This window comes from Pagrus major, chromosome 17 (assembly GCF_040436345.1).
Source record: "Pagrus major chromosome 17, Pma_NU_1.0".
NCBI lineage: Eukaryota > Metazoa > Chordata > Actinopteri > Spariformes > Sparidae > Pagrus > Pagrus major.
This window is the reverse complement of record NC_133231.1, coordinates 30,413,251-30,439,537: the sequence shown is the minus strand read 5'-3', so window position 1 is coordinate 30,439,537 and position 26,287 is coordinate 30,413,251. Positions and strand designations below refer to the sequence as shown.

At 42.3% G+C, this 26,287-nt stretch overlaps 3 protein-coding genes across 3 annotated transcripts; 2 read left to right on the top strand and 1 right to left on the bottom strand.

Moving 5' to 3' along the window:
- Positions 1–8,737: 8,737 nt before the first annotated feature.
- Positions 8,738–9,173, top strand: s100a1 (S100 calcium binding protein A1). The gene is made up of 2 exons (XM_073484696.1): positions 8,738–8,875; positions 8,979–9,173. The coding sequence occupies exons 1-2, from the start codon at positions 8,738–8,740 to the stop codon at positions 9,171–9,173; spliced, it is 333 nt and encodes a 110-aa protein (XP_073340797.1).
- Positions 9,174–10,305: 1,132 nt separating this feature from the next.
- mettl25b (methyltransferase like 25B) lies at positions 10,306–14,863 on the bottom strand. The gene is made up of 8 exons (XM_073485460.1): positions 14,516–14,863; positions 13,594–13,712; positions 13,167–13,383; positions 13,000–13,062; positions 12,740–12,877; positions 11,348–12,123; positions 11,004–11,188; positions 10,306–10,931 (listed from the first exon to the last, which is right to left on the bottom strand). Exons 1-8 carry the CDS (start codon positions 14,651–14,653, stop codon positions 10,846–10,848), a joined length of 1,722 nt encoding a protein of 573 aa, XP_073341561.1. The 5' UTR covers positions 14,654–14,863; the 3' UTR covers positions 10,306–10,845.
- Positions 14,864–15,264: 401 nt separating this feature from the next.
- isg20l2 (interferon stimulated exonuclease gene 20-like 2) lies at positions 15,265–21,982 on the top strand. The gene is made up of 4 exons (XM_073485960.1): positions 15,265–15,312; positions 17,292–18,095; positions 18,878–19,078; positions 19,221–21,982. Exons 2-4 carry the CDS (start codon positions 17,451–17,453, stop codon positions 19,332–19,334), a joined length of 960 nt encoding a protein of 319 aa, XP_073342061.1. The 5' UTR covers positions 15,265–15,312; positions 17,292–17,450; the 3' UTR covers positions 19,335–21,982.
- The last annotated feature ends 4,305 nt before the right edge of the window (positions 21,983–26,287 follow it).

The following is a 26,287-nucleotide window of genomic DNA, read 5'->3' as shown; positions in this document are numbered from 1 at the left end:
CAGATGGCGTAGCCTACTTGCTAACGCTTTTAGCTTTGCAGGTACAGTGTGGATTTCCACTTTAAAAAAGCATAAATAACATCTTTTTCAAGTCTATTTGGGGTCTTGGGGCTTCTGGAGACTTGGATTATGCTGAACAGCCTGTATGGAGCCATTTTGTGTTTTTTTCGGCTGTTTCTTAGTTTGTTGAATACCCAGTCTACGCTTGTCTGTTGTGTAACATATATTATTTTATATAAAACCAGGTAGGATTTAGCCTTTATATTACAATATTATTATAATAAACCCCGATGACACAGCCACATTGATTGCAGCTCATTAACGACCCGTATTCACATATATTTTTGAGTAGCAACCTCTAGTGGCCGTAGTAATTATGACGGGTGCACAGGAGGAAGTCAGGTGATGTGCCATAAAGAGTGACAGTTTCCACACAGGGAGGAGGTTGGCGTGATGGATGGGTCCAACACAGGACTTTCACCAAAGAGAAGTCAACATTGACTTATTTTAACTTAACATAATGTAACTAATGTACTTTAAACTCAAACCATGATCCTTTCCTAAACCTTACCAAGTAGCGCTGGTATTCTGGGAGTCATAAGTAAATGAACTATTCTGTTGCGTAGGTACGAGGACGTGCAGTACAAACACATGAACTTTGTTACTGTATCTACAATGAAGTACCAGGACCGGCAGATGTTTAATTGGTACCTGATTTTTCCAAGAAATGATCCTGTAAATTATGACTTTGTCTGTAGAATGTGCCTCTTAATGTAATATTTGTACAAAAGTTATCAAGTGGCTTGATAATAATGACATTATTGTGATGGACGTCAGATTGTGGGTGATGTCTGATTGTCTACCCTGAGATGATGGAGACAGATCGGCCTGCTGTCTGAACACAAATATGTCAGATTCAGATCACAGTGACAGATGAGCATGTGAGTTATGAACCAGAAGCGAGATATGCAACTAAAACTGTGTGACTCCAGATTGTCTAAATAATCAGAAAAAACCCCGAACATTTTCCTCAACAGTAAAAAGGCACCTGGATGGACCAAAGAGGAACCAGGGTTGTGACCTGCACACAAAAATGAAGCACATACAAGGATTTTGTGTCTAAAATCAAAGACAACACCATGAAATAAATGTTAATAGGCTCTTGAAGTACTACTCAAAAGCTGAATAAGCGGTGAAATGTGCATTACATTTTCAGGGTTTAAATCAGATCAAAACTAAATTAAAATGACTATATTAACAAACACAAAGCTGCTAAACATGCAGTCAACCTGGCATGTCAAAAAGTCTTCCCCAAAGACGACCAACAGCGTCCGTTGTTTTAGCAATCACCCAAAAACTGCACGTGTTTCTGGTCAAGTGACAGCAACCTCAAGCTTGCAGGTGATGTACAGTAAACTAATCTGGCTGTTTGGTGGCGAATAAACACTTTATGCACTGTTATACCCAAACAACTTAATAGATCATTGACATATATCAACGTGCTAAAAAGTGATTTGACCACTGCAGGGTACCGGCATCTGTTGTATGCTCGCAGTCTGGTTTGGTTTAAGGAAGAAAATTTATGGTTAGGTTTAGGAAATCATCGTGGTTTGGGTTAAAAGGTGGAGCATGCGTCCGATGTACAGAGGCTGTGTCCTCGCTGCAGCGGTCCAGGGTTCGAGTCCGACCTGCGGCCCTTCGCTGCATTTCATCCCGTCACCTATCACCAATGCTTTCTACGCTTTGACCTCCAACAGCACCAAATGACGACAAATATGAATTAACATGAATCAAATCATGAACACATCCATGTTACAGCTACAAGTGCTGTAATTTCAGGTTGCAAGTAAAAGTGAAAACACAACAGTCAAAATGAGTGATTCCAGTAGAAATCAGATTATAGTCAACTATGTGTTTTAACAGATTTAAACACTATCTCGTCTCCACCGCCTCACGCCATGTCGCTCTGTCACCTCAGATGGAACAGGTAGATTAGATGCTGTTGATCATCTTTCTGTGCCATCAGCCATCTGAGGACACATGAGGTGAGAATTACAAGCTGAACGCATGAAAATCAGGAAGTAATCTGCACATTTAACTTCGAGTGGTTTCTGTTAAACACAATCTCAAGGATGAAAGTACATGGAGAAGGGAAAAGTGCTAAACGACACTATCAGACGTGTAATTTCACTTTTTTACCTGCCGTGACTAAATGTCACAACACCTGCCAACTCTTGGTTGCACATTCTCGTGTCTGCTTTGTTTTACCTGCCATATGTGAACTTTAGCATCATTTCAGATACTTCCACTCCCTCACATCTCCCAGTAACCTGTTTTCCCACCATTCCCCATGACCACGTTCACATCAGGGGCACGTTCAGTCTGAAAATGATGTGCACTGTTTTACTACGGGTCAAGGAACGTCACAAAGAAGGAAGGGTCGTAACGTCACTCAGTCTTGCTTTGGTGCTAGACTGTGGTGTCAGCAGTGTTGAAGTTTATGGGCGATGCATGGAGAAACACACTAAAACCCAACATATCTACGTCGTATGGCTTCTGATGCAGTGTTGCAGCAATGGCTCCCAACAAGCCAAGTGGGGAGGGAAGGAGGGTTGGTGTGATGGATGGGTCCAACACAGGTCTTTCACTGAAGAGAAGTCAGTATTGACTTATTTTAACTTAACATAATGTAACTAATGTACTTTAAACTCAAACCATGATCCTTTCCTAAACCTTACCAAGTAGCGCTGGTATTCTGGGAGTCATACGTAAATTAACTATTCTGTTGCGTAGGTACGAGGACGTGCAGTACAAACACATGAACTTTGTTACTGTATCTACAATGAAGTACCAGGACCGGCAGATGTTTAATTGGTACCTGATTTTTGCAAGAAATGATCCTGTAAATTATGACTTTGTCTGTAGAATGTGCCTCTTGATGTAATATTTGTACAAAAGTTATCAAGTGGCTTGATAATAATGACATTATTGTGATGGACGTCAGATTGTGGGTGATGTCTGATTGTCTACCCTGAGATGATGGAGACAGATCGGTCTGCTGTCTGAACACAAATATGTCAGATTCAGATCACAGTGACAGATGAGCATGTGAGTTATGAACCAGAAGCGAGATATGCAACTAAAACTGTGTGACTCCAGATTGTCTAAATAATCAGAAAAAACCCCGAACATTTTCCTCAACAGTAAAAAGGCACCTGGATGGACCAAAGAGGAACCTGGGTTGTGACCTGCACACAAAAATGAAGCACATACAAGGATTTTGTGTCTAAAATCAAAGACAACACCGTGAAATAAATGTTAATAGGCTCTTGAAGTACTACTCAAAAGCTGAATAAGCTGTTGAAATGTGCATTACATTTTCAGGGTTTTAAATCAGATCAAAACTAAATTAAAATGACTATATTAACAAACACAAAGCTGCTAAACATGCAGTCAACCTGGCATGTTAAAAAGTCTTCCCCAAAGACGACCAACAGCGTCCGTTGTTTTAGCAATCACCCAAAAACTGCACGTGTTTCTGGTCAAGTGACAGCAACCTCAAGCTTGCAGGTGATGTACAGTAAACTAATCTGGCTGTTTGGTGGCGAATAAACACTTTACGCACTGTAATACCCAGACAACTTAATAGATCATTGACATATATCAACGTGCTAAAAAGTGATATGACCACTGCAGGGTACCAGCATCTGTTGTATGCTCGCAGTCTGGTTTGGTTTAAGGAAGAAAATTTATGGTTAGGTTTAGGAAATCATCGTGGTTTGGGTTAAAAGGTGGAGCATGCATCCGACGTACAGAGGCTGTGTCCTCGCTGCAGCGGTCCAGGGTTCGAGTCCGACCTGCGGCCCTTCGCTGCATGTCACCTATCACCGATGCGTTCTACGCTTTGACCTCCAACTGAACCAAATGACGACAAATATGAATTAACATGAATCAAATCATGAACACATCCATGTTACAGCTACAAGTGCTGTAATTTCAGGTTGCAAGTAAAAGTGAAAACACTTGAGTCAAAATGAGTGATTCCAGTAGAAATCAGATTATAGTCAACTATGTGTTTTAACAGATTTAAACACTATCTCGTCTCCACCGCCTCACGCCATGTCGCTCTGTCACCTCAGATGGAACAGGTAGATTAGATGCTGTTGATCATCTTTCTGTGCCATCAGCCATCTGAGGACACATGAGGTGAGAATTACAAGCTGAACGCATGAAAATCAGGAAGTAATCTGCACATTTAACTTCGAGTGGTTTCTGTTAAACACAATCTCAAGGATGAAAGTACATGGAGAAGGGAAAAGTGCTAAACGACACTATCAGACGTGTAATTTCACTTTTTTACCTGCCGTGACTAAATGTCACAACACCTGCCAACTCTTGGTTGCACATTCTCGTGTCTGCTTTGTTTTACCTGCCATATGTGAACTTTAGCATCATTTCAGATACTTCCACTCCCTCACATCTCCCAGTAACCTGTTTTCCCACCATTCCCCATGACCACGTTCACATCAGGGGCACGTTCAGTCTGAAAATGATGTGCACTGTTTTACTACGGGTCAAGGAACGTCACAAAGAAGGAAGGGTCGTAACGTCACTCAGTCTTGCTTTGGTGCTAGACTGTGGTGTCAGCAGTGTTGAAGTTTATGGGCGATGCATGGAGAAACACACTAAAACCCAACATATCTACGTCGTATGGCTTCTGATGCAGTGTTGCAGCAATGGCTCCCAACAAGCCAAGTGGGGAGGGAAGGAGGGTTGGTGTGATGGATGGGTCCAACACAGGTCTTTCACTGAAGAGAAGTCAGTATTGACTTATTTTAACTTAACATAATGTAACTAATGTACTTTAAACTCAAACCATGATCCTTTCCTAAACCTTACCAAGTAGCGCTGGTATTCTGGGAGTCATACGTAAATTAACTATTCTGTTGCGTAGGTACGAGGACGTGCAGTACAAACACATGAACTTTGTTACTGTATCTACAATGAAGTACCAGGACCGGCAGATGTTTAATTGGTACCTGATTTTTGCAAGAAATGATCCTGTAAATTATGACTTTGTCTGTAGAATGTGCCTCTTGATGTAATATTTGTACAAAAGTTATCAAGTGGCTTGATAATAATGACATTATTGTGATGGACGTCAGATTGTGGGTGATGTCTGATTGTCTACCCTGAGATGATGGAGACAGATCGGTCTGCTGTCTGAACACAAATATGTCAGATTCAGATCACAGTGACAGATGAGCATGTGAGTTATGAACCAGAAGCGAGATATGCAACTAAAACTGTGTGACTCCAGATTGTCTAAATAATCAGAAAAAACCCCGAACATTTTCCTCAACAGTAAAAAGGCACCTGGATGGACCAAAGAGGAACCTGGGTTGTGACCTGCACACAAAAATGAAGCACATACAAGGATTTTGTGTCTAAAATCAAAGACAACACCGTGAAATAAATGTTAATAGGCTCTTGAAGTACTACTCAAAAGCTGAATAAGCTGTTGAAATGTGCATTACATTTTCAGGGTTTTAAATCAGATCAAAACTAAATTAAAATGACTATATTAACAAACACAAAGCTGCTAAACATGCAGTCAACCTGGCATGTTAAAAAGTCTTCCCCAAAGACGACCAACAGCGTCCGTTGTTTTAGCAATCACCCAAAAACTGCACGTGTTTCTGGTCAAGTGACAGCAACCTCAAGCTTGCAGGTGATGTACAGTAAACTAATCTGGCTGTTTGGTGGCGAATAAACACTTTACGCACTGTAATACCCAGACAACTTAATAGATCATTGACATATATCAACGTGCTAAAAAGTGATATGACCACTGCAGGGTACCAGCATCTGTTGTATGCTCGCAGTCTGGTTTGGTTTAAGGAAGAAAATTTATGGTTAGGTTTAGGAAATCATCGTGGTTTGGGTTAAAAGGTGGAGCATGCATCCGACGTACAGAGGCTGTGTCCTCGCTGCAGCGGTCCAGGGTTCGAGTCCGACCTGCGGCCCTTCGCTGCATGTCACCTATCACCGATGCGTTCTACGCTTTGACCTCCAACTGAACCAAATGACGACAAATATGAATTAACATGAATCAAATCATGAACACATCCATGTTACAGCTACAAGTGCTGTAATTTCAGGTTGCAAGTAAAAGTGAAAACACTTGAGTCAAAATGAGTGATTCCAGTAGAAATCAGATTATAGTCAACTATGTGTTTTAACAGATTTAAACACTATCTCGTCTCCACCGCCTCACGCCATGTCGCTCTGTCACCTCAGATGGAACAGGTAGATTAGATGCTGTTGATCATCTTTCTGTGCCATCAGCCATCTGAGGACACATGAGGTGAGAATTACAAGCTGAACGCATGAAAATCAGGAAGTAATCTGCACATTTAACTTCGAGTGGTTTCTGTTAAACACAATCTCAAGGATGAAAGTACATGGAGAAGGGAAAAGTGCTAAACGACACTATCAGACGTGTAATTTCACTTTTTTACCTGCCGTGACTAAATGTCACAACACCTGCCAACTCTTGGTTGCACATTCTCGTGTCTGCTTTGTTTTACCTGCCATATGTGAACTTTAGCATCATTTCAGATACTTCCACTCCCTCACATCTCCCAGTAACCTGTTTTCCCACCATTCCCCATGACCACGTTCACATCAGGGGCACGTTCAGTCTGAAAATGATGTGCACTGTTTTACTACGGGTCAAGGAACGTCACAAAGAAGGAAGGGTCGTAACGTCACTCAGTCTTGCTTTGGTGCTAGACTGTGGTGTCAGCAGTGTTGAAGTTTATGGGCGATGCATGGAGAAACACACTAAAACCCAACATATCTACGTCGTATGGCTTCTGATGGAGAAAACGCCTCCAGACAATGAAAGGACACACTTCAGAGAGTAGTTGTGAGTTTAGTTATCAGCCTGTTGTTCGTCCCTCTATCTCGTTTGGGAAAGGCTAACGATATTTGGTTGGCCTGGCCCCGTTTGGTCCTGACATTTTTTTTTATTTCCTGGATGTTTGCTGTTGTATTGATTTAATATCTGATCAAGAAAGTCATCAGAAACTATGATGTTTAAAGTCTCCAGCAGAGAAGAGCCTCCTCCTCCTCCAGAATCATCAGCTGTATGTTCATTAGCTTGTGGCAGTTCAGTGGAGTGGAAGTTTGGGAATTTCCAAAAAACCTCCACAACATCAGCTAAAGCAAAAAATAGTTCGACATTACAGAGAGTCAGATGAGAGGATTCATACACTCTCATGTCTGTCTGTTAAATATGGATTCAGCAGCCAGGAGACAGTTAGCTTAGCTTAGCATGAAGACTGGAAAAGAGGAGGTGAAAGCGAACCTGGCTCTGTCCAAAGTATCTCTAAAGCTCATTGATTAGCACATTATATCTCGTGGGTGATTATTGCTTTCTCATTTAACTCTCGGTAAGACAGTGAATCAGCATATTAGTTTTGAGGCCCTGAATCTGGGCTCTGGGTTCTGGTGTCAGTGTGAAGAATACATATAACTCTTTAAATATATCTCTTCATGCAAAAATCTTGGCATATGGCAGGATAACTTTCCCCTTTTGTCAGCAGAAATCTTAACTGTAGCTGCTGAGCTAAAGGTCTTAGCTCGCACCCTGTTGTTGTGTTGTTCCTTTAAGAAGAACTCATCACATTACATAAAACTTTAGGATGATCTTATGAAACAGCCTCATGTCCTCCAGAAAAACTGCATTTATCAGACTTTGAAATCAGACACTCATGTGTACAGATGTGGAGGAGTGGCCTGATGATATCTGACAGCCGCTCTATAAATGTGATGAGCTGAAGGTGAGACTCATCGTCTGATCCACTGATCTTCCTCAACAGCTTCGGAGAGGTGAGTAGATCATTCAGAGGTAAAAATCTGGAGCTGCAGCAAATTAAAAACTAAGTTAATAATATGAGATTTTTTGGGTTGCAGTTAAATAAACCTACAATACAGCAGAATGTAGATTTCCCATCAAATTAACCTGTTAATGACATTTGAATTAATCTGTCATTTAATCTATTTCAATTAGAAATGTGATTGCACATATTTCAGAGGAAAATATTGTACTTTTTACTTTTACTATATTTATCTGACAGCTTTAGTTAACATATACTGATCTTGATATGATATCATATGACGTTTTGAAATTAAACTACCCAACAGTTTATACATGTACAGTCAGAACAATTAGTCGATTGACTAACCCTTGAATTATTTGAATAATTTGAATGTTGTTAATATTTCTCCATGTTTTCAGAATTTGTACAAACTTAATGAGCAATCGATTAATAAATAATCAGCACAGTAAAAAAAATCCTTAGTTGCAGCTTCACCTCAACATACTGCGGCAGCAAACTCCTGTTTAACATCAATGATGGAGTCATATATATTGTATTAAGTACTTTAATACTTTTTTCTGATTATACTTAAATAATCCTCCACCACTGTTTACATATATTTGTGGGTTAAAACGTGTGCATATGAGGGCAGGATGATTGTATGTGAGTGACTCAGAATAAATTATGGCTTGCACGGCCGCTCATACAACAACATTTTTACAGAGTTTCCAGTCTTTTCCATTGAATTCTTTCATTTATTTGTCTCAGATTATCACTAATATTAAGATCTGATCTAATCTTTCTCTGCTAGTCTTTTTCACTCCGTCAGAGACTCATCACATAAAACCAAAATGAGCAAACTGGAGACAGCCATGGACACCATCGTCGATGTGTTTCAATACTATTCCTCAAACGAGGGCGACAAGTTCAAGCTGAACAGAAAGGAGCTGAAGAACCTGCTGCGAGGAGAGCTGAGCCATTACCTGCAGGTGCTGCACCTGTGATCAGTCTGAGAGTTCAAATCTCTGATCTGACTCAAGATGTGGAAAACAGAAATGATTAGTTCTTAACTCCTTTATGTTTCCCTTCCAGGCCAGCAGGGACCCTCAGCGGGTGGAAGCGATCATGTCTGACCTGGACATGGACATGGACGGCAGTGTGAGCTTTGAGGAGTTTGTTGCCATGGTGACCGAGCTGACCGTGTGCAGCACCGGCTTCTTCCAAGGCTACACACCTGTGGTGATCAAATGTGGCCAAATGAAAGACGGGCAGTTTCAGGCGCGCTGAATGTCACAGCCTCGAGCTGAAGTTACATTTCCATACCCTGTGATTTTAATTTACGGCTCTGATTCCAATCTGTACACTTCAAATGTGACTAATTTCTCTCTGAATATTAAAGATAAACTTATCTGAAGACTTGGCTGCATTTTTTATCACCACACCACCTTGTGTCCAACCCTCCAGCAGTGTTTGCCTGTAACTGTGATGTTGAGTGCAGATACCTTGAAGAAGATACCTCGCATTACTCAGCAGTACTCTGAGACAGATAACTTTTAAATAAAAAATCTGAAGTGTTCCTTTAAGTGCTGAGAAAATTCTCCTCCTTCTTAATCTAAATAAACTCTTTAAAACATCTTGGATCAGCTGAAAAATGCATCGTTTTTCCTTTATTACTTTAGATGGAGACAAAAGGGTGTCCTCCTAATGAAATATAACTTCTGTAATACCAAACACTGAGGAGTTGGTTTATAATCCTCTGTGGGTTCATCACTGCAAACTACCCTGCTCACATTACACATTAGAGACATTAGAGTCACAATATTTACTCCACTATTTAATTTGTTACTCTTATAGACGGAGGCCTGATGTTTCTGTATCTACTGAAGGTTTAAATATGCAAAGGTTTGCTTTCACACTGAACAAATCATCAACTTTATAAAACATGTCATATGTCCACTGTGGAGAGTTGAGTATATTTAAGTACTGTACTCAAGTTCAGTATTTCTATCCTGATTTATACTTCTTGCTCCGTTATGTTTATCTAAGAACGTTTTCTTGTTACTTTTTCCACTTAAAAATCAAGAGAACTCGATAATAATAATATAAAACACATTACTAATTGCTAATATTGTTTATTTTGGTTGATTGATCATAATTTAAGGGCCTCCTCCAGACACTAGGCCTCATGCTTGTTGGTAGTGGTGCATCACAACACAGTTTGTGTCTGGGAGCTTGTTGTGGAGCTCTGCTGCCCCCTAGTTGATGAAATAAATAAAGTTATTGCAACTTTTATAATCTGGGATATCAACTCAAGACACTAAGAAGAATAAGAAATAATCTTTGCATTCAGCAGTTTTGCCTCCGACCATATTCTCCATCAGTCTCAGTTTCACAACAAAATACTTTGCCAAGCTTCTGCAACTAAAATGAAAAAGCACAGGTTGTGTTTATTTGCTCTGAGTTACAGATACAGTAAAGCTCAAAACAACAGAAAACGACTTAAAAAAGATTTAATGAAATAAAAAACATAAAAAAACACAAACACATGCTGTATGTTTGTTATATGTGTCACAGAAACAAGACAATGCCATTAAAACAGAAGCCAAACACATGCTGCGTCTGTGCTATCATGAAGACACTGAGTGCAAAATGTCAAAAAAAACCTGATGTTGGACGTTTTAAAAGCTGCTGAATGGATTCGCTGTACATTTTATTGAAGCAGGGCTGAGCGTCCATGTTGTTACAGGTTCAACTGCAGGAGAGACGTGTTTTCCACCTGGTAAAAATGTGTCAAAGGACGTCCAGCAAAAAAACGCGTTCATTGGTTGAATCCCTAAAAACAGACACTAAAACTTAGGGAACTATAAGACGTTTGGTTCCTTGTGCTGTAAAAACAAGAACCAGACTTTTTGTAAACTTTTCCCCCAAAGAGTCACAAACATAGTTGGACTTTTTCTTCTCATCCACGAGCCTTCAGAGCCGCCAGCACAAAGTTCCTCGGTGAAAAGTTCGGGTCGAATAGAGGGACGAGCTGACTGTCCACACCTGCAGAGAGACGAGGCTTCAGTACAGTGAGTGTAAAGGCAGATTTAATACAGTTTGTGTCCAGCAGCTCACCGTTCTCCTGCAGGTAGATCATCCTGTCCAGCAGCACCAGCGTCTCCACCACAGGAGCCAGCAGCAGGGACAGGCTGAAGTACACCACCACCCTGCCCTGCTGCCGCAACATGGCCTCCACCCGCTCCGGGTCCAGAGGCAACCCGGGAGGCAGGCCGACCCGAGGCAGACCGAGACGAGCGTACCTGAGAGGGGACAAGAGGAGGACAGTAAGAGAGAGACGCAATTATTTTTAATTTCCAGTTTGCTATGTTTAAACATCGTTAAGTCCTCCAGTTCCAAAACTTTACCAGTGTTTGATTAAATTAAGGCTTAAATGCCTGGAGGCTGCAGTGATCACTCACTCTGTGAACGGTAATAAGTGTGCTTTCTTTATGGTCTGGATTCCTGCCCTGCGTAGATCCGGTCTCGTATCCCTGATGAAGGACTCCAGCGTCGCCCTGTAACAGTGAGTCCTCAGCAGCTCGCTCTCCTCTCGAAGCCTCCGTATGTAGTCCTCGATAGCGTGACACGCCGCCTCCCGTGCCTTGTAGGACAGCCGATGTCCCGGCAGCCCCCGAACCCAGGAGCTCATGGGGTAGCCGAACTCTGAGGGAGGCGATTCCTGGCCTGGCGTCGGCGGAGCGGGACATTCCACCAGTCCAGGCGGGGTCGGGTTCTCTCTGGTTGTGATTTTCATGTAGCAGCACGCCACAGAGGTGATGCCGCGGACGTGCGGGCAGTTGACGAAGTGGCGGAGGAGGGTGGCGCTGAGGTCACCGCAGGCGTGGAGGCCCGTCAGGACGAAGTCTGGATAGTCTCGCTGGCTGCTTTCTTCAGGACGGACACACGAGCAGCAGTTTTCAGCAGATGACTCCTCCTCAGACTCATTCTTACTCAACTGGTGTTGTGATGTTGAATCAGAGTCGTGCGATGACGTCTGGACCACATGACAGTGCCCCTGATACTCAGAGCCCCGCAGTCTCTTTTTGCTGGGTCCGGATGGAGTCGGAGGATCCTCGTTGACCCAATCTGCGGTCCACAGCTGCTCGATGAAGGCCTCCCATGATGCTTTGGGGTTTACCCAACCGGCCACATGGCGTGGAGATGAGTGTGATACCGGGACCAGAGAGGAGCAGTTCTAGGAAGAAGAAAGATGTTTATTAATTTTGGTTTTGGTAGTTTGATTGGTAGAAAAGTGGCTGCATTGACGAACCTTCAAATATTTATCACCTGGCTATCATCTCTGTTTTAGCCTCTTTCAGTGTGTTGTTTTGATTTTACCACCTACAGCTTCACCATTTCAATGCTCTCATAGTGGACGACGCTCTGACGAACCCTGTACACTACCTGCACAGTTTGAGACAAGCTGCCAGAGAAAGCGTGACATGCATCAATTGAAGAGTCTCATATGTTTCTCAGGAGGTGGTGGAGACCAAAGCAAAGCTAAAAGTAGAGTAATTATTGGACATTTCTCAGGTAGAAACAAACACGACTGCTAAAAGATTGTTTCAGCTTGTTTCAACTGCTTCTAGTGGACAAAAATCAATCACAGATCAGTTCTACTCTTGGACATATAATAGTTATATTTAATATAATATATGAGAATGAGCACAAACTTGTTAATTTAAAGAAATATACCACATATATCTGGTTCTCTGTCACAAGATAGGAGTTAAAACTATAAATATTAACACACAGGTCAGACGTTATGGTACCAACATCTGTCCGTGCACTCATAGTGTGTAATGACCAACCTTTTTCTGCTTCTCCTTCTCTAAGGCCCAAACTAACTGTCCGTCAAACTTGGACGCCATAGCAACCAGGGTGCGGTCAGCCTCGATTGCGGTGACGGACAGTCCGAGCCCGAAGGACAGGAAACGAGTCAGATGACCCTGAGCAGAGCAGAGAGGTGGAAGTTACTCCATGTGTGCTCTTTTCTAACACATACTCTCCTTTACAACTGTCAAAAGATACAAATTTTGTTATTTTAATAGCTAATAGCTTGGACTGATACCTGTCCGGAGCCCACGTCCACCACTCTGCTGCAGTCAGTCTGGTCACAAAGTCTTTTCACCAGCTGAAATATATAAAAAAAAGAAACACTGTTAACAAAAAACAAGTTGTTAAATTCTTAAATCTAACTTAAAAAGCAGTGATTGTAGCAGATAAGCGATCCCGTACCGTGCCCAGCTCGCGGATCTCGTGCTGTTTCTTGGGTTTGACGTGTTTCCTGAATATGTGTCCGAGCAGTGAGCTCTGACTTTGGTTCTCCAGGAACTCCTCGGGCTTCACCGAGCCGGATGCGCTGCCTCGCTCCCGCCTGCACTCTCTGGGAAACGCCAGGGCGTGAGCTGTGGCACGAAACGCCAACAGCGACAGAGGCCACACCGAAGGGTATCTGGAACCACAAATTATTACTACTACACAACATTTACATTGCCAGAAATAATCAGGCTGTTAGAGAAGATTACATCATCGTGCTTTACGCAGTTTTTGACCCAGTATGAACTAATATTCGTGGTAACTCTTCACTGTTTCCATCAAGTTTTCCTGACTTACTATTGATGTGGGTTTTTGTTTTTTACTGAGTGAAGGGCCTGATTGGTACCTTCTGTCTGCATGTTTAGCATCTAGTAGCAGGTCTGCGATCTGTGGATATGACAGGTCCTGCAGCACCGGCTGCCAGCTGTTGGGTAAAGTGTGCCAGAGATCTTCAGTGAAGAACTCCTGCAGATGAATAACAAACAGTGAGACTGTTATTAGAGAAACTACAAGAAGAGGGGATGAGTATCCAATTTTGTATAAAGAACTAATTAAATAGTTTTTCTAAACACAGACAGCTGTTTCCATACAATGATTCTCAACTGAAGGATATACATGAGTTTGTTTGATGCCAGTTTTACAAATGTGCATGATTGTTGTGCAAAACCTCAGATACAAATGTATGTAATCATGTATGTAATAGGGCTTTGTTGTCATGGAAACTTAAAGGGTAACTCCATCAGTTTTAAACATTACAGTGTGTGAACATATCCTGAGGAGTAGTAATGCAACCAGAGGAAGCTGCATGCAATCTGATAACTTGCCTCCAGTGATGTCACTCTGTGGCTAAGTTGCATTGTGGGTAATGTAGTTGCCAGGTTTTGAAAAGGAAGAAGAATGCGTGGAATGAAGAAAGAGTTTTTAAACCACCCATAATGAGCCCAACAGTGTTATAGGAGTGCAATGCTTGACCAGTGGACTGCTTTTGAAAAAATCTAGCGCCTACATTACCCACAATGCAATTTAGCCAGAGTGACATCACTGGAGGCATTTTAATCAGATTACATGCAGCTTCCTCTGGAGCCACAAAAAGCTTTTTACTCTATTGTTTTTATCTATTACATAATACATAGTACCTGTAAACACACTTTAATGTGTGAAATGAGTGGAGTTGCCCTTTAAGCTGCCATGCTAGCCTAATGTAAACAACAAAATACAGTGGCTGAGGTGAAAACTGGAAAGGAAAGGACTTTGTTGTTAATACGCACAATGATATAGGAGTCGGACAGGTGGCTGTGCTGAGACAGGAAGGTGGTGAGTCTCCTCGCCAGCTGTCTCTGCTCCTCTGCTGCGAGGCTCCATGTAAACATCTCCACATCTTGTGCTGCAGGCAGCTTCACTGACATGGGACTGGAGTACGAGCTAATGCTAACATAGATTGGCTTGTTAGCGCTGTGTTACCGTTTCTAGTTTAGCCGAATTGTGTCTACGGACGGCCAGCGACTCGCAAAGTCGTTAAAATCGGCATTTATTACGCCAAACTCGTGCTTAGCATTTCACAAATGCTGGTAATGTTTAGCCTGCAGCTAGCTAGCTGCAACTTTCACATGTAGACTGCTGCTGCGTTCAGGTGCATCTCGTAAATTCAACAATTACAATACATTACGTTGAATCAAGTGATTAAAATGATGAAATAAAGATAAATTACCATCGATGGCTGTTTTGTGAATATTTGTATTGATCCAGTCGTAAGTTACGTCGCTACTTTCGGCTACTGCGAGTGAATATGTGGTAGAATATCCGCAAATTATGTTTTATTGTGGTTATTACTCAATTATTGAGCATGTCAGGTTTATTTATTTATTGTGATAGTCATCAATAGACGCTACTGATATAGTTAGTTATCAACCACGGAATCAAGTCAAAATGATCACACATATAATGCGTGGTAGTACAGTAAAATCTCCATTTTTCCAGATTTCTGTCTGTGCCCGAAGGTAGCATGACCCGGATATTGATGTTTGTCGTGGGCAGGAAGGCGCGTGCGGTCCGCAGCGAGCAGCAGGTCTGGATTTACACTCATAAAGTTATTTTTTTAGACATTTTCACAATAGGGAATTTATCGATATCAACCTGCGCGAGTTCACAAATACGCTTAGCCGAATTTTCCGTCAAGAAACAATCGTTTCCATCGATCGCCAACCACGGAACTAGCACAATACAGCTAGCGTTAGCATGCTAACGCTCAATGGCTGTAACGTCAACAGCGTTAGCTAACGTTAAAGTGAGAGGAGGGTCTGTTTTAAACACATTTTAAACAAATTAGCTGCATTTTAATTGTCTGTACGTGGTTTTATCAGTAGATTGTACACAGCTGTACACAGTGGTGGAATGTAATCAAGTACAGTTACTCTAGCACTGTATTAAAGTACAAATTCAGAGTACTTTACTCAAGTATTTCCATTTAATGCAACTTCATACTTCTCCTCCACCACACCTCAGTGGTACATGTTGTACATTTTACTCCATTACATGTGTCTGACAGTGTTAGTGACTAGTTACTCTTTAGGTTGTGTTTTCCATCCACTTCCTGTTCAGTGGAAACCTTCATCTCCAGTGTCCATGTTCATGTTTGTGATGATGTGCTGAAGGTGAAACCAGGCAACAGTTTATAAAGCAGCTAAAATGAGCTGAACTTTAAACATGTGCACAGTAACGTTACACATGCACGACACATTAATGCAGCAGTAACGTCAGATATAACAGGGAAACACTGACGAGGAACATTTTACTGCAACATGACTACTTTACTTTTTATACTTGAACATTTTCATGGTGTAGTTTTATTCATGTGAAGGATCTGAATGCGGGGATCCACGATTATATCTGTGTCACCGGCCTGAAACAAACACTTTGCTGATATGACACTTTGAATGTTCTCTACACACCACGTGACAAAGTAGTTTCCTTATTTTGCCAAGTGAATGTGCACATTTTAGAAATCATTTGTGTTTCTGCTTTTGCAAGTCACAATCCCGATAAGAGAAATAATGATAATAATAATTACTTTATATGTAGAGCACAGAGGTTATAAAGTGCTTTGACATAACATAAGCAGGACACTCAGGAAGATAATATGACAGGATGCATAACTATCAAGCCAAACTAGTCGAAGTCAAGACAGGAAAGCGAGAAAAAAAAGCACAAATACATACATACATATGTGTGTGTATATATATATATATATATATATATTTACACACACATGTAGGCAAAAGAATATGTTGATTCCAATACAGGAGAGACTTAATGTTCTGCAATTATGAGGGGAAAAAATGTGCATATATCATGTTTGGCATCGGCAATTCGCCAAATTAAGTCGGGAAATATCTGCATATCAGCAAAAATCCAAAATTGTGCACCGCACAAGGTCACATAAAACTAAGATTACTTTATTAAGTCGTAATAAATTCTGGTAAAAACATCTGATAAGAGAGAAAAAGTCCAAATTCTCATTGAAGTGGATGTAAAAATTAAGGAAAATGTGCCCCTCTTCAAAATTCTGGTGTATATACAGTGGGTTATATAGAAGTTATGCATTCAAGAAGGGCTGCAACTTAAGGATTAGTTTGATTGTTGATTATTTTCTCCATTGTTCGATAAGTTGTTTGGAAAACACTGTTCAACATTTTTCACCATTTAAAGACCAAAGTTCAAGATGACGTCCTCGAATGTCTCGTTTTGTCCACAACCCAAAGAGACATTCACGGTTCATTTCAGTCACACAGAGACTCAACGAAGAACTTATGGATGGGTTCTTAAAAAGTTGTTGTTTATTGTTACCTTTGTAATGTGTTACCCAACACAAACTAGAAAATATTCACATTTATGGAGCTGGGATCAGAATTTTGTCTTCTTGACTTACTCCAACCGATTTATGGATCAGCAAGATGGGTGGAGATTTAACGTCTTGAATAATCAGCAGCTCTTCATTAAGTCGTGTAAATCTGGACAGGGTTTGATAACGCTGTGTTTGTCTTTCAGGATGTTGCATTCAAACTGCTGCCAGCTGAAACAAACTGGACTACAAAGGGTGAAGACCTGTTGAGGAGGCCAACACAAAGAGATCTACACATTTGATTTTGTGTAAAGGTACCTGGAGGCAACATCACCTTTGACCTCTGCTGGACTGCGACCACAGCCATGTCGGACTCGGACCTCATGTTGAACCTGAGGTATTCTGATGAAGCTGCGCAGAAGGGAACTCCAGCAGGAAATGAAAAGAGGAAAGAGAGGTGGTTTCAAAAGAAGAGGCTGTATTTACAGCGACAGGGCTACCTGGATGACCAAAATAAATACAACAGCAACACGGGACAGTCCAGACCTGACCACGCTCCTCCGAGCCTGAATGGAGCATCCACAAAGTCGCTTCCTGTCTCCACACACAACAAAAGTTATCACCCGAGCAGCAGCAGCACAGCCGGCGCTTCACACAGTAGCTCCAAACCTTCAACATCCACTCACAGCCTGTCTTCCTCCACCGACTCTGGGAACACAGGAAGCTCCCATGGCCCCTCAGTGTCAAGCAGCCAGAAACCTGCTGCCCCGCAGACGTCGGAAGGGATCCCCTCAAAGTACCTGGCTTTCGACTGCGAGATGGTGGGTACGGGACCAAAGGGGAGGATCAGCCAGCTCGCTCGCTGCAGTGTCGTGTCGTACGACGGAGACGTGGTTTACGATAAGTTCATCAAGCCCTCCGTACCCGTCACTGACTACCGCACCCGATGGAGCGGCATACGGCCCAGAGACCTGGTCGGCGCCATGCCGTACTTTGAGGCCAGGAAGGAGGTGAGGACATGATTATTCAAGTGTGTTCAATCTACTAATGTAACTCACCTCTGAAGACTTTTCCACTGCAGAGAAAGTGACATGTAGCTGCTGTCGGCTTCTGTTTCCACTGTAATTTAACGGTGTGAGATGAGTTTAAAGCTGATGAGTTTTAGGGCCGCAACTAACAATTATTTTCATAAGAAATTAATTTGTTGTTTGATTATGTGTTATTTGTTTGTTTGCTCTATAAAGTGACAAACAACAGTGAAGAATGCCTGTTACAACTGGATTTTCAGGGCCAACCGTATCGAGGACAACACATCTTTTGCAATGATCCCTTAAATGTGATTTTCAAATTCTAGTGACAAAGATGGAACGGAAACAGGATATTTTACATTTAAACAATAAACTTTATTGTCCAGAATGAACCCTGAGGATCTTTTTCTTCTATATGTTCTGTAAAAAGGAAAAAAAAGTTATCATGTTGGCACATAAACTGATTTATCTGTGATAATCCAATATTGACTGATAATATCGGCATATATATATATATATATGTCAAATATCTGAAATGTGAAATAAAGAACGTAGCACCAAAGCTTCACAATGTTCTGAAAATTTCAAGTTATGGAAAAACACTAAGTTTATGGGTTTTTCAAAATTGCAAATTGTCAGATAAGACAGAGTCAAAGGCAGAATCCTCAAAAACTGAGAAAAGATTTGAGGAAAACCTTGATAATCCTGTGGAAATATGCTGTAAATCTTTTTGAAACATCAGCTGAAATCTTCCCTGTGTGCAGATCCTGAGGCTGCTCAATGGGAGGGTGGTGATTGGCCACGCTGTCCACAACGACTTCAAGGTCCTCGGTTACTCTCACCCCGCTGCCTTGACCAGGGACACGTCTCGAATCCCTCTGCTCAACGCCAAGGCCGGCATCGCTGTGCACGAGTGTGCCTCGCTCAAGAGACTCACCAAGGCCCTCTTCAACCGCGACATCCAGGTACGAGGAATTCGACCGTGCAAATGTCCCAAAGAGAGAAGAGACCGCTGCAGTAGTCTATTTGCACTTTGTCCCCGTAAGATTGTGAGAATGTTTTTATTGTCAAAGTGAAACTCAACCTCGTCCTCTCTTGTCTCCTCAGACTGGGAAGAAGGGCCACTCTTCTGTGGAAGATGCCAAAGCCACTATGGAGCTGTACAAAGTGGTGGAGGTGGAGTGGGAGAGGGAACTGGCCTCCAGGTCAAAGCACAGTTAGTGTCGGATATGAAGAGACACCACGGAAATAAAACAAGACTTTAAATTGACTTCAGTGTGGCTGACTGGTGTCAGGATCTACCAGCTCTTCTGTCCTGTCGACATGTGAATGAAGATACCGGGACGCTGCTGCTCGCTCAGTCTGCTGGATCGGCCTCTACCAGCTTCCTGGATTTAAATTCAACCGTGGGAGGAGAATATAATAACTGTTTGCTTTGACCTTCAGTTTCGAATAGTTAAGATTCTTTCTCAGGGTTTTGTGCTGCGTTTCAAAGGCGCTCCTGCCACTAGGGGGCAGTCATGTATTCATTCCAGCAACAACAGTTCATCATCGAAACACACAACGAACACTGGTTTTAAAGTCCTACAAGGTTTGTCGATCAAATCTACAGTTCAGCTGCTTCAGGACAACACTGAACCCGGAGTGAAGCTTTACACCACCGTGGTGTAGATTCACCTTCTCACCATCTGAGCACGGAGGCTCGTAAGTCCGATCAAACTGCCACTAAAAGAGAACGGCCATGTGTCACCTGTCGCATCTGATTTTTAACTTTTTAATTTTCTTCAAGAGAAAAAAAAAAAATTGAGACAAAGATCTGTCGAACTGTTCAGCTTTGATCAACCAGTGATGTTCTTCAGCTGCCCAGTCGCCAGGAAGAAATGTTGGCAGTTAACGTTTCCTACAAACAACTGATACATTCAGATATGTACGTGTCACAGGCTCGTACACACCTGTTCACACTAGATGTTTATCACTTGACTTTGATATCGGCAGGTGGAGGGACAGGAGTTGCAGTTTGAGACTGCGTTTCCTCATTTTTCAGTGTGAAACCACTGGATATTTTTAAGGAGACCTCAGGACAATTTCCAATCATGTTTGTGGCGACGAAGCCAAAATGTAACCATAAACAATAGGCTGTTATACCTAAACCCAACCAGAGCACATGCATAGAGCTGCCACAAGATAAAACTGTTAAATTGAAACAAAAGAAATATAAAGTTTCAACATATTTGTGGTTCCCGGAAACGTTTACGAGGCTTTAAACGTTGTTGTTTCTCTCTCTCTGGATAAAGTAGGCAGGGATACCAGGACTTATGCTGCATTCCAGTTACATGGGAGACCACTCGCCCGAGTTGCTCTTACGCGAGAACGTGACGTCATTTCCTGGCTTGTAGCACAAATAGCGTTCCCGTTTGTCTCGCCACACGACGAGTCGGAAAAACATGGACGCCATCAGGGTAGTAGCAGGCTAGTCATTGTTATTGTTATTGTTAGCTACATTAGCCTCTTTAGCAAACCAGCTCGAAAACAAAACTTTACATTGTATTGCACGCACAGCAAGACCGTGCGATGCATAAATTGGTGACCGGATTAAAGCAGCAATGTAATCAAGTGTGTAAGAGCATTTAAAATCGACATTAAAATGACCAACTTGGTACAAATACAAAGAAAATACATCAATTATGGGCGCAGCCATCTTTGTTTGACGATTCGTTTGTCTATCCTCGCTCAACTCGGTGTACTCGCAGGAGCACCGAGTCGGACAGTGGATATTCCGACCAAAAGGGGGCGTGCCTCGTGAAATGTCGCGAGACAGCTGCGAGATTTCCCACTTCGCAACTCGGGCGAGTGGTCTCCCATGTAACTGGAATGCAGCAATATATCACTCGCAGCAGCTTTAACTGTCAACATGTATTCTGGCGACTGGGTTGTCTTCAGGGTTTTCTAGAAATACCAAGGTCATTCATCCTCCTGTGTGAGGCTTCGTTTCAGACTAACCAGGAGTCTGAACTATACAACTCCTGGTCCAAAAAAGTCGGGTCGCTGTGGAACGTAAATAAAAACACGATGCATTTCCTGAGCCCATGTAGTAATATCTGTCATAGGATCATGTGTTTGACAGAGTGGTGAACTGAGCCTTTTAATCATGATACTGTCACCTGTTGAACCTGTTTACCTGTGAAATGTTACAAACGGGTATTTTTTGAAGCGTTCACAACTTTCCAAGTCTTTTGTTGTTCCTTTCCCGACTTGTTTGAAACACGTCGCTTCCATCGAATCCAGAATGAGCAGATACTTACAAAGTTTATGAGGTAAAGCATTACGTATTTTGTCTGTTTACTGCGCAAGAGTAGCAAATGATCACATTCAGTTTCATTTATGTTTTACACAGCATCCAAAGGTTTTACTGTTTCATCATGGCCCGGCACATGTTTTAAAATGTGACTGGAGTTTTAATGTTAATTGTTTTAAAAGCATATAGCCTATATAACGTGATTATATAGGCTACTGGACCCCACAGGATCGAGTATTTTAGAGCAGGAGGCCTGAATATAAAAATAACAGTTGATGTAAACCCCCTCACATCCAGCAGAACACAGGACGTTACCTCTGTCCTCTGGTAGCTACAGCTCAGACGCTCTTCAGTCTTCACGCACAGACTGTCTTTATAAAACTTTACTGTGTTCATCTGACCTCTCTACACTCGGTTAATGTAATTATCAAGTCTAATTTAATTAAGTCTATTTTGGAACATGGAAGATGTTATTTTCAGATTTCAAACTGTTTCTTATGCAACGTCAGACGACTTCAGTTGTACTGTACTCTGGGCTCGGTGTTTAAACTTCAATAAATCGTTTCCACAATCAGTCTGAGGTGTGAGAATAATTACTGCGAGTGTGAAAGTTACTTTGCTCCACCATGAGCAGACTGTTATTTATGAAACAGCCTGTACAGTTTTTGTTTTATTGTCTTCTGTTAAATGAAAATGCTGATAATTGTCATTTACAATAATTGAGCGGAGAGCCGTCCTGTGATGAACCACGTCAGTCTGTGATGTTTCCAGTCAGGATGCTTTCTATAGCTCCTCTTTAAAAGTTCACAACAACTTGCCGCAGGACTGATGCCGTCCTGTGGTTCCTTAAGATGTACAGACCACGAACTACAGATCATACAAGACCATTAGTGTCTGTTGTGGATCTCCAGACTAACATCAGCGTCCCTGGAGCCTTGTCATTAGCGTTGCTAAAAAAAAAAAAGTTCATCTGCTTTCCTGATACTCTCAGTCTTGAACCAAGATTTGTATCCGTCCTGCACACTGGTGTTAATGTACAGTCCCTCCACAGTGCTCCACTTTCTGTATCCTTTAGCAAGTGTTTGTCCTTAAAGGTGAGCGATCAGCACTATTTCCCCCAGCTGTGAACTCAACACCAGCTCATTAATTATACAGCATGCCATCCTTCCTGAAAAAAGCAACACCAGACACAACTGCTGGCACAGAGAAGCTCGTTAAAGAGGAAGAAACACCCCAAAGCTCACAGTCGACTCTCTGCTCGAACACTCGCAGTGATTCAGCAGCACTTCTCGTTTTCGGTGTTTGTGAGAGGTGTCCTGAGGTAAAGACAAGTCCTGTGTCTGTTCTTTGTCTGCGGACCGGACAGGCAGCTGAAAAACCCCTCAGTATCACCACAGAGGAGGCCAAAGCATCTGACGGTCACAGTCTAAGTAGCTGGCAGACGAGGCAGCGGTGAACTCCGCAGCGTTTCAGTCGCTCAATAGAAGATGAGAATAAACTACACAGTAGAAACCTGGAGTAGAGCTGGCGTCCGGTCAAGATGCGTTAACACAGAAAGGCCGAGTTAATAAAAGCTTTTCTCTGCTGGATCTGCAGCTTCTCCGCTCTGTTTAAAGAGAGCTGTGGTCTGGGTGCTGAATGCAGGACTGTAGTGTTAAAGGATCAGTTCACACAAATCACAAAAGGACATTTTCTCAACATTCCTAGAAAGCATTTTCTACAGAGACCGTTGACAGAGTGATGCTTTAAATCTTGATCTGATTTGTTTTTTGTCGCTCTGTGCAGCAGGTCTGCTCCGTGACAGCGTTGGCTTCAGCCTATAACTTGAGGGATTTGTGTGATATCACGCCAATTTAACCGAAAACGAGTAACAGTAACCTAACCTGGCCAAACCTCAATGCTGATTGTTGTACCTGCACACCTGCCATCAGTCTCCTCATCACCCCCGCTGTTCTTCAGCTCCAGGTCTTCATTCAGTACCAGCCTCCATGATACTGAACATCACTGAATTGTGTTTTCTCGTCTGCCAGGATCACAACCTGCCTATAATAAAAGACATAAACTGTGCAGGATCATGGGAGTTGTTGTCTTCATTATTAAACATCCATCACTGCTGATGTAAATCTATCTGACGTGGCTGAAAGGTTCAGACGACATTCGCCGACTTCCTTCTTCACTCTCAGACCAAAATTAGGATTCGAAAAGTAATCATGTGAAACTCGTCTCTCACCAAGTGACCCTGGACTTCTTCTTCAGCTTTTGGTTTCAGGCGAGGTTGAGCAGAAAAACATTGCAAAGCAACATGTGATTTAATCCATTTTCTAGTCTAGATGATCCCACACTGCTTATCCCCCCCAAATCTCTTTGTGCACGGGCAATAATGTGAATAGTTTGATTTTTATGCCCTGTGATTAGCTCCATGAGTAAAAGCCAGAGCCTGAAAGAGGCTTTGGATTTTCTTCTGTGGGTGTTTTTGAGTTTATTATGTTAAAAAACAAGATTTTCTACTTCATGTTCAAAGCTGAGAAACAAACGAAAATAAGAAACATCTCTCTGCTCGCTGGTCCTTTATGTGATTTAGACCTTTGTTAAATGAATTCCACATTATTGATTTCCATACTGTTCCTGACATTTGAAACTAAAGAAGATTAATTGTCCACCTGCTGTATTAATAACGCTCTGAAATACATGAAAGAGCACCGTTGGTCTCATTAGGCAATACAATATGGATTTGATTACCTCCTGGGTCAAGCTACACTGCAGATTATCCTCCACACACACATCACACACCTCACTTATTAGTCACGGCCCAGCGTCGGCCACTTGTGCATAATTCGCTTTTTATTACCCACCAGGAATTTGTCCATTTTGCACATTGCCAGTTATGAGACATACAGTACATACGCCGAGCCCAGTGGGGGGTAGTGGCAGGTCAGCATACGATCCATCAGAAAACGTTGTCCCAATGTTATGTTCAAAATATCCAGATTTGTTGCAACAAACACGGCTGGAAAATGTCCCGATTCCATGTAAAAAATATCTGGTTTTACTACCACAACATGTCTCGACGTCACATTGAAAATATCCGGTTTTATTGAAGCAAACCTGCTGGAAAATGTCCCAATGTTAGGTTTAAAATAGCCAGTTTTGTTGCCACAAACAAGGCTGAAAAATGTCCTGACATAACTTTAAAAATATCTGGATTTGTTACAACAAACTAGGCTGAACAATATCCCAGTGTCTCGTCAAAATATTCAGTTTAGTGCCACAAACATGGCTGGAAAATGTCTTAACGTCACATTGAAAATATCTGGTTTTATTGACGCAAACCTGCTGGAAAATGTCCAAACGTTTGGTTTAAAATAGCCAGTTTTGTTGCCACAAAGTCTGTAAAATGTCCTGACGTAACAGTAAAAACATCTGGTTTCGTGGATTTATCTTCACTCCTGTTTATCAGCCTGACTGCAGCAGTGATCCGGAGGTGACCTCCACCGTCGGGTGTTTCTGGTCTGTAATGTTGACTGCTGACTGGAGCTGGAGGGGAAATGGACTCAACCTCATGAACGTAACGTTTATGTTAACGGACTCCATTTCTGAACCAACGTTAGCTGATGTTGCTCTCCGTTAGCGAGGTGGAGGAAGGCGCTGAGACGAGTCACTCTAACATCGCTGCTGACGTGACTCAGGCACAAACGTTCACAGACGAGGTAATGTTTTAAATTTTATTCATGTTAAGTGCTGACAGGCGACTACGAGACGCACCGTTGCCTCGAATAAACTGGTGGATTTGAACTTTGTTGGAAACATTTGGATAACGTAAAATACACAACTCGACTAAATATGATACTTTAATGCAGAATTCTTACAGTTTTGATCTCAAACAGCGTTTATATTTTAAAGTGGACAGAAACAGACTGCAGACTGTCGAAGTCGATCTAAAACATTATTTATAGCGTCTGTACGATGAGGGCAGCTCGTTGTGGAGCTGCACTGCCCCCTGCAGGCCATTAAAGTCAGTTATTGCTGCTTTAATATTAATGTATTCTTTGCCTGTGATAGGACACCTCAAGGTCGATGCACACACACACACACACACACACACACACACACACACACACACACACACCTCATGATATTAGTTTAGCATATTTAGCTCCTCATTTAATGACAGAAAATAATTAATAAGCACTCTTTTCTCATTTGCTCACCTCTCAGTCTGTCCTCCTCCCTCAGCAGGGATTATGATTTTCCAGTCAGGGGGAGGAGGAGGAGGAGGAGGAGGTGGAGGAGGAGGAGGAGGAGGAGGTGTTGGTGCTTTAACTCTGCCCTCATCCTAATTCCTCCTCTCTTCACCTCCTCTCCTCTTGGCGGTCAAAGCCTCTGTCTCTGTCTCTGCCTCCTGGAAGCGGTCGGTCGCTTCAGCTCTGAGAGGCTGCTGAAGGACTTTGTGGTCGGAAACAGACACAAAGATCGACCTGCACCTGTCTGTCTGTCTGTCTGCCTGCCTGTCTGTCTGCCTGTCTGTCTGTGTGTCTGTCTGACTGCCTGTCTGACTGCCTGTCTGTCTGTCTGTCTGCCTGCCTGTCTGTGTGTCTGTCTGTGTGTCTGGAGGCTCTGCAGGGAGAACTTCTGATCCTGACCGACAGCTGAGCCTGAAGAAAATGAAGTAAGTGCATCATGTGTTGTTCCTCAGCTCGTGTTTTCACGCTCACTTTGTCTTTATTGTGCGTGATGCATCTGTTTCCATTAACAAAATGCGTGATGCGTGCGTGATGTTACTGAGACACACAGGTGACAGCGTGTTGTTGTTGTAGTCAGTGAAGTAGTTCAACCAAAATGTCAGAGAAAGTCCTGAAGTATCATCAGGAGGCTGAACTTG